The sequence below is a fragment of the Aegilops tauschii genome, chromosome 4, assembly GCF_002575655.3.
Source record: "Aegilops tauschii subsp. strangulata cultivar AL8/78 chromosome 4, Aet v6.0, whole genome shotgun sequence".
Taxonomy (NCBI): Eukaryota; Viridiplantae; Streptophyta; class Magnoliopsida; order Poales; family Poaceae; genus Aegilops; species Aegilops tauschii.
This window is the reverse complement of record NC_053038.3, coordinates 508,930,179-508,942,529: the sequence shown is the minus strand read 5'-3', so window position 1 is coordinate 508,942,529 and position 12,351 is coordinate 508,930,179. Positions and strand designations below refer to the sequence as shown.

At 43.8% G+C, this 12,351-nt stretch overlaps 1 protein-coding gene across 1 annotated transcript; it reads left to right on the top strand.

Annotated features, from left to right (window-relative positions):
- The first annotated feature begins 497 nt into the window (after nucleotides 1–497).
- LOC141022025 (uncharacterized) lies at nucleotides 498–4,256 on the top strand. Its single transcript, XM_073497901.1, has 2 exons — nucleotides 498–720; nucleotides 773–4,256. The coding sequence occupies exons 1-2, from the start codon at nucleotides 562–564 to the stop codon at nucleotides 977–979; spliced, it is 366 nt and encodes a 121-aa protein (XP_073354002.1). The 5' UTR covers nucleotides 498–561; the 3' UTR covers nucleotides 980–4,256.
- Nucleotides 4,257–12,351: the final 8,095 nt, after the last annotated feature.

The window sequence follows — 12,351 nt, the reverse complement described above, 5'->3', positions numbered from 1 at the left end:
TTATATACATGGTCAACATTTTTTTCAAATACCTGTTCAACATTATTGAGATAATTGTTCAATATTATTCAAATACTTGTTCAACATTTTTTCAAATGCTTGATTAACATTTATATATACACGATCAACATTTTTTTAAAATACTTCTTCAACATTTTTCAAATACCTATTCAACAGTTTTCAGATACTTGTTCAAAATTTTCAAATAATTGTTCAACATTTTTGAAATGTTTCAATAGATTTTTTTTATAATATATACATTTAGAATATTTTAAAGTATAAACAGAAGTAAAAAAAGGCAAAAAAAAACGAAACAGAAAACGTAAGAAAAAACGAGAAAAGGAGGCAGTGGCATCCCGTTCTGGTGGTCCGTCCATCTAGGTTTCCCCCTTCAGCGAGTGCTTCCTCCCCTCTCGCTGAAGGCGAGACCCCGTCATCTTCCCCCCTCTTACCAGTCAAGGCCCGTTGCCTAAATTCAGCCCGCTAGCAACCCGCGTTGCCTTTGCTACTCACGTGTTGGCCCATAGTCTCCCCGCACGCGGCGGCGGAACCCGGCCGGCGATGGAGGAGCGGCAACACGGGACGACATCGGCGGCGGCGCTCTGGGGGCACGCGCACCTCCCGCCGCTGGCCCCGGAGCTCGACCCCGGCCGTAGCTACCCGCTCCCCTTCCTTTCTTCCTTCCGCGCCGTCGCTCGCGCCAAATGCAGAGACATTTATGCCAAAGGAGCTTGGCTCTGTGCTTAATGCTATGTACTTCTCTCTGTTGCAGCTGATCCGCAGGTGTGTCTATGAGACCATCGCAAAGGACGAGATTCCGAGGCTTTTCCCTCCGGAGGTGCCGCAAAGGTTGCTCACGCTGCTTCTGCGCAAGTTTCAAAGGATCAGGTCATATAGAGCTGACCAGCGACCAGGGGCTGCCTTTATTTATTTATTTCATCTGAAAACTACGCAGTTGATCCAATGGCAGCTATCATAAGTTATTCCGAAAGTTTATGTAGTCGTTTAGTTCCACAAGAAACAAGTATAAGAGCCTCAAGCTGTTCAGTACTGTAGTCAATAGTTATCATTTTGCTGCTGTCTCTGTAGTGATGCCAACATAAAATCCGTGCCTCAGTTTAGCGTGATGCTTTATATTGTAGGCATTCACGCGATATTCGGAAACAATGAAAGCCATCTCGAGTACAAAATCAAGAAGCGCCAGAGCAACCAGAGACAATGCAGGTTGTTGAAACAATTGCTACCATGTGCTTTTGCATGAACATAAGTGCCTTGCCATTTAGCTGCATGAACAAGTTTGTGAAGCTCTGTTAAGAAAACTATTTCAGCACTTCTGGGGTTACAATCAAGATATTTTGTATGAAAGATGTAACTCGTGTGAATCGTCATCTTCCCTGCAGCCTCACTGCAGGACATCATCAGCAAAGGTCTTGTCTGAATCAGGAGAGAAAGACGTGAAACACCAGTTAGCTAAGGATTCTTTAGACAAAATGCTCAAGGTCATATACACAATCAGGAGTCAAGTCTCAAATGCTGTCAGTAATGATTCTTTAGACAAAGGCAGAGTTCGGCTGGGAATTTTCGTTTTCCCTTTTGCAATTCAACATTTTTGCAGACTTGCAGTAAGTGATTTCAAATGTTTCTCATTATCTTTTGCAGGGAGGGACATGGAGAAGCAGCAAAAAGCACTTAGGAAAGGATGATTTTGCTCCTCTTTTTTCTAGCTCTCGGGACATTTTTCATCAGCAAAGCACTTCAGAAATGATGCCAAAGTTGCATTTCTTACATGAAGGTAAGACGATCGATATTTTACATTTGTGACGAGGCACAGTTGTAGGACGAAGAATGTCCTTACAGGGAGGGGTTTAGCTTTTAGGCGGCCCATATGTAATTGAGGTTAGGACACACATGTGAATTCACATGTAGTATCTTTTCTCTTTTTAAATCACTGGTAGTATCAGTGCCGTTTCAACTGCATGCAGAGGTCTTTCCACATATGAGGGGGGACATCACATCGTTGCAACTGGAATTGTGTTGTTTATCAGACAGAACACAACACCTCCCATGTTCTTCTGTCTTTTTTAGTCTGCACCTCAGGGCTAATGCAACACCTGCCATGTTCATCTAAGCAACAAAAGATGAAACAGTAATGCATCCAGTAGTGAATTTACTTACTGCCTTAGCTACTATCTCAGCATTTGATGGCATGTCCAACGTAGCCACAAAAGGTATCCATGCCCACTTGTCAATTTGAGCTCCATCAGAGATGTACTGCACATTTCTTTCCTGATACCTATGAGTTTTACCCCCATCAACAGATACATTTACTCTCTCAGTATCCAGCAATTCTACCCTCATCAAAATTAGTGACGCTACCTACGCAAGCTGCAGATTTAGTGTGCACATCCCTTTCTATCATGGAACTAATACTAACCTTTCCTTCCTTGATAACATCCACATCTTCCAGGCTGCAGATAGCAGACTGCTTTGTCAAATACAAGAATATTTGAGATAAGATACCCCAAAAAACCAGCCTAACTTTATTATCAATACAGAAGAAGAAAAAAAGATATGTTCTATGAGAATGCTTCATAGGATCACAGGTGCATCTGCAGTAAATAAACCCGCCAAAAAAAAAAGACAGAACAAACTCATGGTAAATTAACATCTACAGGAATACCAGCTCCACTAATCATGAAAGGTAGCATCTAAAGTAGGACACAATATTCTGTTACAAAAAGTTTAGATGCTACCTTTTCAAGTTTCACAGGTACTCCAGTTGGACTGCTTATGTATTCCAGTTGTTGTCCCTACACTCCTGGCCATTTTACAGCCATCCTTTCAAAAAGGCTCAACTGATGTGTTGTCAGAAAAGCCTTTCCGCAACAACAAAAAAAAAACATTTTTTCCCCTCACATCCTATATGTCTGCTGAGTTACTTTCAGGTTGGTGCTGACCTACGATGAACCGAGAGCTAAGCAGATTAGTTATAGTTTGGGCTTCGTTTGAATAGGTAATAGGAAATTATTTGAAATGTTTCTATATTCTTGGTTAATCATATACTTGAATCGCATATCATTGTGCTTTTGTTTGATGCTGATGTGTTTGCTTGACTGAAAGTTTTGAAGCTACGTGATGAGAGTATAGGTTGCTCCCATGAGGGGAATACTGAGCAGCAAAAAGAAATACATAATTGTAACAGGACAGGTGTTGTTGATGACACCTTTTTTTATGATGCTGTTGATGATAGTATAAACTCTTTAGTGGAGGCCTGGAGGGCATCATCAAAGAGTTTTCCGAAGCAAGTATCAATGAAGGGGATGAGGCTGATGGTGCTACTATTGCTGCACTTCACAACTTTACGAGCTGTAACAATAATACAAGCTCATTGGATGAGTGCACCAACATAAGGTCAGCTAGAATGTAGTGAGGAAGCAAAACACACGGTGCTTTTATGGCCAAGCTCATCACATCCAAACAGCAAAACAACAAGTAAAAATGGATTCTGTGAGCTTGAAGATGCTGTTATGGCCAGGCTGCAAGTCCTGAAAAGACGTGAACATAACAATAGCAGCATCGTGAATGGGTGACAAGAGGTTTTTCGTTCAAATGATTGGGTGTGTCGCTTTGAAAGAAAACAACCTGGCCGCGGCGTGCGATGAGAGCTAATTCAGAAGACTGATTTGCCTGATGCTGTTGAAGACTGATTTGCCTGGTGATGCTGGGTGCAGAGCCTTATCTGACGAAGTGGGTAGCAGAACCGCAAGCCAGTACGTCAGTACATTGCTTGAAGAGTCTCATGAAACCTGCAAATGTGCATTTGCATGAGAAGCAGCTAAGCTTGAGCCACTCACCGTCAGAATGGGAGCATGTACTGAAGGAAGACCTTTTCCTCCCAGGAAACCCATTGAAGTGAAAGGCATCTGCTCTCCCCTTGGTTTTGTTCGAAAATCATGTTGTGATGCACATGTTCTTAACTTCAATGTGTGCAGACTGCGACACACGCAGCAGGATGAAGCGTCGTAGTAGCTAGCTGGCGCCTAAACCTGAAACTTTAAGTAAAGAGAAAATAATCTCAGCTCATGCCTCATACTGAGCTGTGTGTAATATATGTTGCCTGCCGTATCTGTTTGTATGCCTGAAAGGATCATGCACACTACTTGAACACCTATCATAACATGCTATCTGATCGCCAATGCTTGCATATGTACCATGAGTATCTGTTACGTACTTCTTTACTACTATTATCTTTTCGATTCTCCAGATGTCCCTTTCCGAGATGATCGTCGAGATCCTTTTAGCCCCATTTTATGTCGCAGTTTGCTGTTGAGTTGTGTAGAAAAGTGGGTCAAGTTTCTGCTGGTTCTTTCTTTAAGACCCTGTGAAGCTATCCAGTGACTTGTCATCTGCTCTTTTCAGTTTGATAATGACTAATGATGCAATCAGCATATTATACATGTACAGACCTTGGTATACTAAGCACTAATGATGCAATCAGCATATTATACATGTACAGACCTTGGTATATACTCCCTTTGTTCCTAAATATTAGTATTTTTAGAGATTCCAATACGAACTACATACGTATGTATATCGACATATTTTAGAATGTAGATTCATTTATTTTGCTCCGTGTGTATGTAGTCCGTATTGGAATCTCTAAAAATACCTATATTTAGGAACGGAGGGAGTACACTACTGCTTTGAGATACATGTAACCAAGGTTGATTTTTGTATCCCCATTTTGGGAGTAACATCATGCAGTTTGCTGTTGAGGTCTGTCTTCAAGACCCTGTGAACCTGTCCAATGAACTGTCACCTGCTCTTATGCAGTGGTGTCATCACTAATCATGCAATCACCAATCAGCATATGACAGATACATAGAGGAAATTGCTTTTGGCTCCGGCGCTCCATGGAGCCTGGATTTTTCATGTGCACTCCAAAACATCTTATATTTGTGAAGGGAGGGAGTACTTACTGTGCTGGTTTGAGATATAAATATCTATTTTTCTTCTTCTTTCTGAACCTAGCCATATGGTCTCATATAGTACATACTCCTAATGTGTACATTCAGAGACCTGCAGCTCGCCTGGCCGGCCGGCCAGCCATTAACCTGAGCCGGCCGGGTGCAGGGCGGGCGATCTGACTTTGTTACCTACACACTGCACCACACATCTTGGCGACTAGCTCGCACCAGTAACTAGTCTGAGATCCAACGTGGGATGCATGTGACGGACGTGCCATTGACTGCGCAACATGCCAAATGATGATCTGCAAAGGCGCACACCCGAGGATACAGGGCCATGCACAGGCAGGGCCAAAGTCTCCAGGTTTCATACACCCTGGACCGACCCGGACGACGCTACCCAGGATGGGTCCTCATTATTTTTATTTATTGCTAATGTCAGTAAAAAATTTGTACTGTACTAGTGTCTGTAGAAATTAACATTTCATTATCGTTTTTAAGGGTTTTTTTGTTGTCGTTACTAGTACTACATATTACTACTATGTAGAAACGGAAGGTGTCCTTCTAATCCGGAGCTTAAATTCTCCTGCGATGAACCGTAAAATTGAAAAAAAGTACTAAAAAATTCTCATATTTTTTTACAACGAAGATTGTTTTTTTTTTCATCCTGTGTGCAAATTTTTTAGATGAAATCACATTCACGTAGGCCTGGGCAAAAATTACAAAATGTGCGCATCAAAATGCTTTCAGAAAGAGAAATGTTCTTTTTGGAGCAACAATTTTTCCCCGGAGCATTAGGAGTGTTAGTTCTCATTGAAATTTGCACGTACATAGAACATTCAACATTTTTTGCTGCCAAAAGTTTTTAGAATTATTACTCCCTCCGTTCACTTTCGTAAGTCATTTCAGATAACTCAAAATGGGTTGTTTTGTATATTGTCTGAAATGTCTTCAAGGTCTTACAAAAGTGAACAGAGGGAGTAGAATTTGTTTATTTTTTTTCAATTTTACTGTTCACAAGGGTGCACTGTAGAATGTTTTTTCTCCCTCATGGAAAAGTTACTGCATGCCGTGTTGACCTCGTGAGGGGGAGATGAGATGACGGCCATACAGTGGGTAATCACGGCGAGGCTGGCAGTGGCAGGCGGTGTCGCATATATACGGTGCAGCGGGTACATACTGCATACAGAAGTTATATGTGCGCAGGCAGGAACAAGGGAATAGGACAATGTCACTGTTACGCCGCCAGTTGTGTTGTGTGCATGGTTAATCGCAGATCGATCGCATGGGCAGTGAAATGATCCAGCTAGAGAGATCCGGAGCAGGCCACAGCTAGCTGCTGGGTGATCCCCTAGCTAGCACACATTATTCAGTATAAATGCTAGACTTACGAACGGTTGACGGGGTTTACAGCCGTGCCCGTACATGTCCTTCTCTCCACCTAGAGCATCTTTACTCGGACCTTCCAAACGACAGTGTCTGGACATCACAAAAATGGTGTCGTTGGGTAGAGAGCTTTGTCTCTGGAGGCAGTGTGGCTATAAAAGTTAATGATGACGTTGGCAACTATTTTCAGACAAGGAAGGGGCTTCGCCAAGGGGACCCCGCTTCTCCTATTTTGTTTAACATTGTGGCCGACATGCTAGCTATCCTTGTTGAGCGGGCTAAGCTGAACGGTCAAATTAGTGGTGTCATTCCACACTTGGTAGAAGATGGTCTATCTATTCTACAATATGCGGATGACACTATTCTATTCATGGATCATGATCTAGATAAGGCAAGAAATCTCAAGTTGCTCTTATGTGCTTTTGAGGAACTTTCTAGTCTCAAAATTAATTTTTATAAGAGCGAACTTTTTTGCTTTGGCGATGCCGCAGAATCAGCACCTGAGTATGCTGAGATTTTTGGATGCCAGCTCGGGCAGTTTCCGATTCGATATCTGAGTATTCCCATACACTATCGGCGCTTAACTATCGCTGAGTGGAAACATGTGGAAGAGAGACTTGAGAAACGCTTAGCCAGTTGGAAGGCCAAGCTCTTGTCTTACGGGGGACGATTGATCTTGATCAATTCAGTTCTAAGCAACATGGTTTTATATATGTTGTCATTCTTCCACCTACCGAAAGGGGTTCTCCAGCGACTAGACTACTTTAGATCCGGATAACTAGCGGGTCAAATTAGCCCATTCCAGCTGGAGATGTTCTAACCCCCTCTTACTTTTGGAAAACAGTTAAATTTTTTAACACAGACATTTGATTTCATCCAGAAATCAGCCACCTTGCTGGAACACCACGCGTCATGTGTGGTCCCACACGAGCTTTCCCTGCCAAACTTTCTCGCTCGAAACGGTATTCTCTCCCATATCGTTGGAAACGGTCAAGCTCGTGTTGCTCTTCTCTTTCGCCTCCCTTCTCTCTTCTCCATACAGTGGTGTTGCAACGCGCTGTCAGCCAAGCTCTAGATCGATTGGCTGCATTAAGATCGCCAGATCCATGGCGTGGCCTGCTACAAGGTGCCAGTGCTGCAGCCGTGTGCTGCTCGCCGTCGTGGTGTGGACCAAACCCGCTGCCTAATGCTACATAACTGTTGCAGGCACTAGTAGTGCTACAAACGGGCACCGTTCGCCACCGGATTTGATCCATGGAGGTCTTGCAGCTGTGCTGCAGGCGAGCACCGGTGCTTCAGGGGGCATTGTTCGCTGGCGGCATGGGACAGATCCATGGCGGAGGCCTTGTGACCGTGTTGCAGGCAGGCGTCGATGGAGGGGAGTATTGGGGTGCTGCGAGCCAGGGTTGAGAGGGCGTCACCGTGCTGCAAGGCGTTGTCGCAAACAACAGCGTTGTTGCGTTGTTTGCGCCGGCGACGACCACACCAACGGCGCTACTATCACAACAACGCTCGCAACGGTGGCAATGCTGTGATGACACAACCACAAGGGCTACGACGGTAACTGCAACGATGATGATGTTGCATAACGACGAGCGCAACAAATACGAGACGTTGCGATGACGGTCTCGGAGCGTCGGCCAACGCGTAGCGTGAGCTCTTATTTTCACCCGTGGGCCTCCATGTTACTCCGTAAGTTCACCCATAAGAGAATTTCCGTATGTCTGAGCCAGCCCCCATTGTCTGCTTTCCAAGGAGGAAAACTTAGCATCGACATCTGGACGTACGGTCGCAGGTTAACAACTACTCCTAGATAGACAAGTACCATTCGACGGATGAGATCGGATCATGGCACATCGGATTCGATCCACATGCAGCTCCGGGTGACCTTGTTTGATGGCGCAGTTATTCGTTCTGTACGAAAATTTTGGTCCGGGGTTGGGAATCCTGCGACCAATCGTCCAGCCATGGCCATGTGACGCTTTGGAGGGCTTAAGTTAAGGTGGCAGCTGGTCCAAAGTCGCAGCGACGAACCCGCGATTTGCTTGCCGATCTCAGCGATCGGTGTGTGTACATACACAGTACACTGTCTGCGCGTACTATACGGCGGTCTTCTGTACAGATAGAGAGACCGCGCGCGAGTGAGAAAGAGTGATTTTTTTTAGGGATGAGTGAGAAAGAGTGATGGGGGCACAGGGTGACGTGTTCTGGCAGGCGTGGGCCATGGGTCTGCCAGGGCCCACACGAGCAGATCTACGTTGTTGTCATTTGTCCTCTCCAATTATTATTTTTTTGCGTGAAGTCTCCAATTAATTTACCTAGTACAGTATCTTATCACTTGGAGAAGAAGCAAAGTATCTTATTTAAACTGCAAAAACGTCTTATATTTTGATACAGAGGGAGTACTTTCCACCACCTACGTTGTAGATACTCCCTCAAGTCCTTTTTACTCTGCATATTAGATTTCTCAGAAGTCAAACTTTGCTCACTTTCCAAATTTATATTAAAAATTATCAAACATTTACTACGACAAATAAATATAATATTAAAATATATTCTATGATGGATCTAATGATATTGATTCTGTATTATGAATTGTAATACTTTTTTGTACAAACATGGTCAGACTTCAAAGACTTTAACTTTAGACAAATCTAATACGCGGAGTAAAAAGGAACGGAGGGAGTATAAAATAAATCGAGTTGGTATCATTATTCTCTATGCATCATAGGTCCGGACATGTAAATAAGATGGTTGTGTGCATCATATGATGCAGAGGCCAGGGGTTTTGACCTCCTTTTCAGAAAAGAAAATATCTCCGGCCGTGTGATATCGAATTTATATCTACAACGAAACATGTCCTGTTGATATGTTGTGGTTGTGTTTATATCTTTGCGCTGTCCACTTTGTCTGTTAGGAATATGGGTCTACCCCCATATTAATGCATAGGAAATTGCCATCGCATCTGAATTGAATGGGATTTGGAATGCATAACACGATTTGTTAAACAAATAGTGCCCCAAGGGAGAGGTCCCCTAGCTATTAGCTACCTTTCACTCTCCAAGGGTCCATCACGCTCAAGTCCTACCTTTGGCTAGCTAGGTATCCTCACTGCAGGGACCATCCAAGTCTAATTCTTTCTTCTTGGACAATTGGGGCTTTCTTATAGCAAAATCCAAGCTACAGATTTGTTGCAATTGTATCACACCTTTACACAGCTAGCTGGATTACTGATATATTCATACTAATTTTATTTTTCAGAAGATTATTTCGTTCAGGAAATGCTCATAGCTTATATGCAAACCTTAGGATCTGCAGCTACTTAGCTAGACTGCAGAAGTCCACAATGATCAGCACTGCACCGAGCTTGCTACGTTCTTCATAACAACTTACAGCCATGCATCTACCTCTCATATCACAAGGTAGTACTATATGTATTAACTAAGCATGTCCATACGCATGCATGATGGTACATTAGTACTTAGCAGCTACTTAGCACGTACAATCTAGCTAGCTATAGGACCCAACCCCAAAGGGGCCTTGGTGATGTCGAAATGGCCATGCCCTCAAGGCACATAATTGGTGGTCCATGCATGGCATGGCATATGCATATGCCCTAGAAAACAGCAGAAATATATATATATATATATATGCTATATATATGCATGAGAGAGAGAGAGAGAGAGAGAAGCTTTAAGCATGGCAGGGGCAATAGTAATCAATATCTTGTCCAAGCGTGGCGCCATAACGCATGTGCACTGTACCATACCACCCCCCGCTTCTTCACTGGCTCCGGCCCGGCCGGCCTTTCACCGGTCGCATTCCATCTCAAAGGGACTCGGTCCCCTCCTCTTCCTCTCCTCCTCTCCCCTCCATTACAACATAGCCATAGCTCTCCCCCCACCACCACAACCGCCACGCCACGGCGAGCCACCGTATCGTATCAAACGACGTCGACGGCACGCGTCACGGGGACCCGTACGTACGTGTCGTGGACGTACGCGCCTCAGGGGAGGAAAGATGAGGAGAGGGATCCATTGATGGCGAGAGATTATAGATAGATAGGTAGAGATGCATGCACTCCAACATATGTAAAGACGACTAAACAGAGAAAGGTGCTGGCCGGCTCCGTGTAGCTACCCCTGCTAGTACTCGAGGGTATCAGATGCCATGCCATTGTCTGGATTGATGATGCTTGCATGATCATTTACCTTAGCTTCTTCTGTTTCTCCTTCAAAGTTTTGCATCGATCCATCGCTACCAGTAGAGAGGGCATGCATGCACAAAATATGTAGGTAGGCAGCTAGGTAGGGGTATGGGCCTCTGAATTTTGCATGGGACCTCTTGCATTATGGAAAAGCTAGACACAACCGATCGATCAGGTATGTGTAGGAAGAGTGCCAAAACTATGTGTCTACGGTTTCCATGATGTGTCCCTAGCTGACGTGCAAGTGATGTGATGGTTGCAACAATCCTTTCAAAGGCAGTAGTACAATTTATACATGTCAAATAGGTGGCCGGTACATGATGTGCCCCTGAAGCATTGCTATCAATCCTGCACAGGCCATGCGTGATTATTTACTGATTTGCTTTGTCTAGATTAGTATTGCTAACCTGAACAAGATGCCACAGGTCAGTGCTGGGATGCTGTACCGAAGCAAAGGCTAGCTATACAATGGCTATTAACCGAAGATGGCTTTTACTACATGCATGTGCCTAGGCTAGAGGGAGGCACAATGACACATGCATTGACATTTGCATATAAGATGAGACACCATGGTAGGCAGATGCCTACCCAACTCCTCCTTCTGGTCCTGCAGTGGAATGGAAAAGAGCTAGAGGAAGATTATTCAGGCAATCAGGCAGGCTACCTACACAACCCTCTCCTGCAGTCTCTCTGACCCCTCTTCCCTTCTCCCCGCTCTATGGAGGGAGGGCTCCATGCAGCTTCGCATCTCATGACACTGGCTTGAAAGAGCTAGGCTGCCTCTCCTTCCATTAATATCCACCTGCATCTAGCTTCCTCTGCAATTGCTTCAAGGCTTTGTTACTACTACATGCAAACAATTCTATGCAACGCACAATATATTGGCATCTCTGTGCTATCTTTAGCTGCCTCCCTCTTCACTCTCCTACCACATTTAACCATTTGCATCTTTCTGCCTATGCATTATGATTGCAGGATGCTGGTGGCCTAGAGATGATAGCATGTGGTTCTAGGCTTCTAGTACTTGCATGCTTAGCATGTCCAAGTGTACTTTCTTTTCCTATATGTGCCTACTCCTAGCTAAAGTAAAAAGAAAAAAAACTTCTTGAGAATGGTTGGAAATATCATTAAAGTTCTGCAATTTACAATTGGGCAACCAGGCTGTAATTCCAGACTTAATACGGTGTAGTTTAGACTACCTAGATTCACGATAAACTAATGCAACTGAGATTTTGTCTAACGTCTAAATAAAATCACTACTCCCCCTGTCTCAGTTTATAGGGCATACACGTAGTTCTAGGTTAACAATTTAACTATCTAAATATGTATTATATGTGATGAAAATATACGTTTGGAAACTACATCCTCTTGAGAATCCAATGATATACTTTTGGTGAAATAGAACGCATATTTGGTTAGTCAAATCGATGACCTAGAACTACGTGCATGCCCTATACACCGAGACAGAAGAAGTAATACAAAATGCATGTTAGCGAATGCAGATGGTGACGCAAGACAATGGGGGGAGTGGCAGGTAAGAGACTGGACGTATATACTATAAAACAGAACATCCAAGACTCCACAAACATACAAGTGGCATGCGCAATCACTTCCATAGGTCCTCTTCTCCTGTCAAACAAAGCCTTTGCAATGTCCCCGGGATACCGATACCCAGCCCTAAGCCTTACAAGGTCCCTTGAGTTTGATTCAGCGAGAGTTAATGGCGTACATTGGCCGCAGTTAACCTCATTTTTGGGGATGAACAATACTTTAATTATAAATTTTAAACCT

Excerpts from the sequence above, each read along its gene's own strand:
- LOC141022025 (XM_073497901.1), top strand. The coding sequence starts at position 562 with ATGGAGGAGCGGCAACACGGGACGACATCGGCGGCGGCGCTCTGGGGG. Across the intron at positions 721-772 it reads CCAAATGCAGAGACATTTAT|CTGATCCGCAGGTGTGTCTA; the intron begins GCCAAAGGAGCT and ends TCTCTGTTGCAG.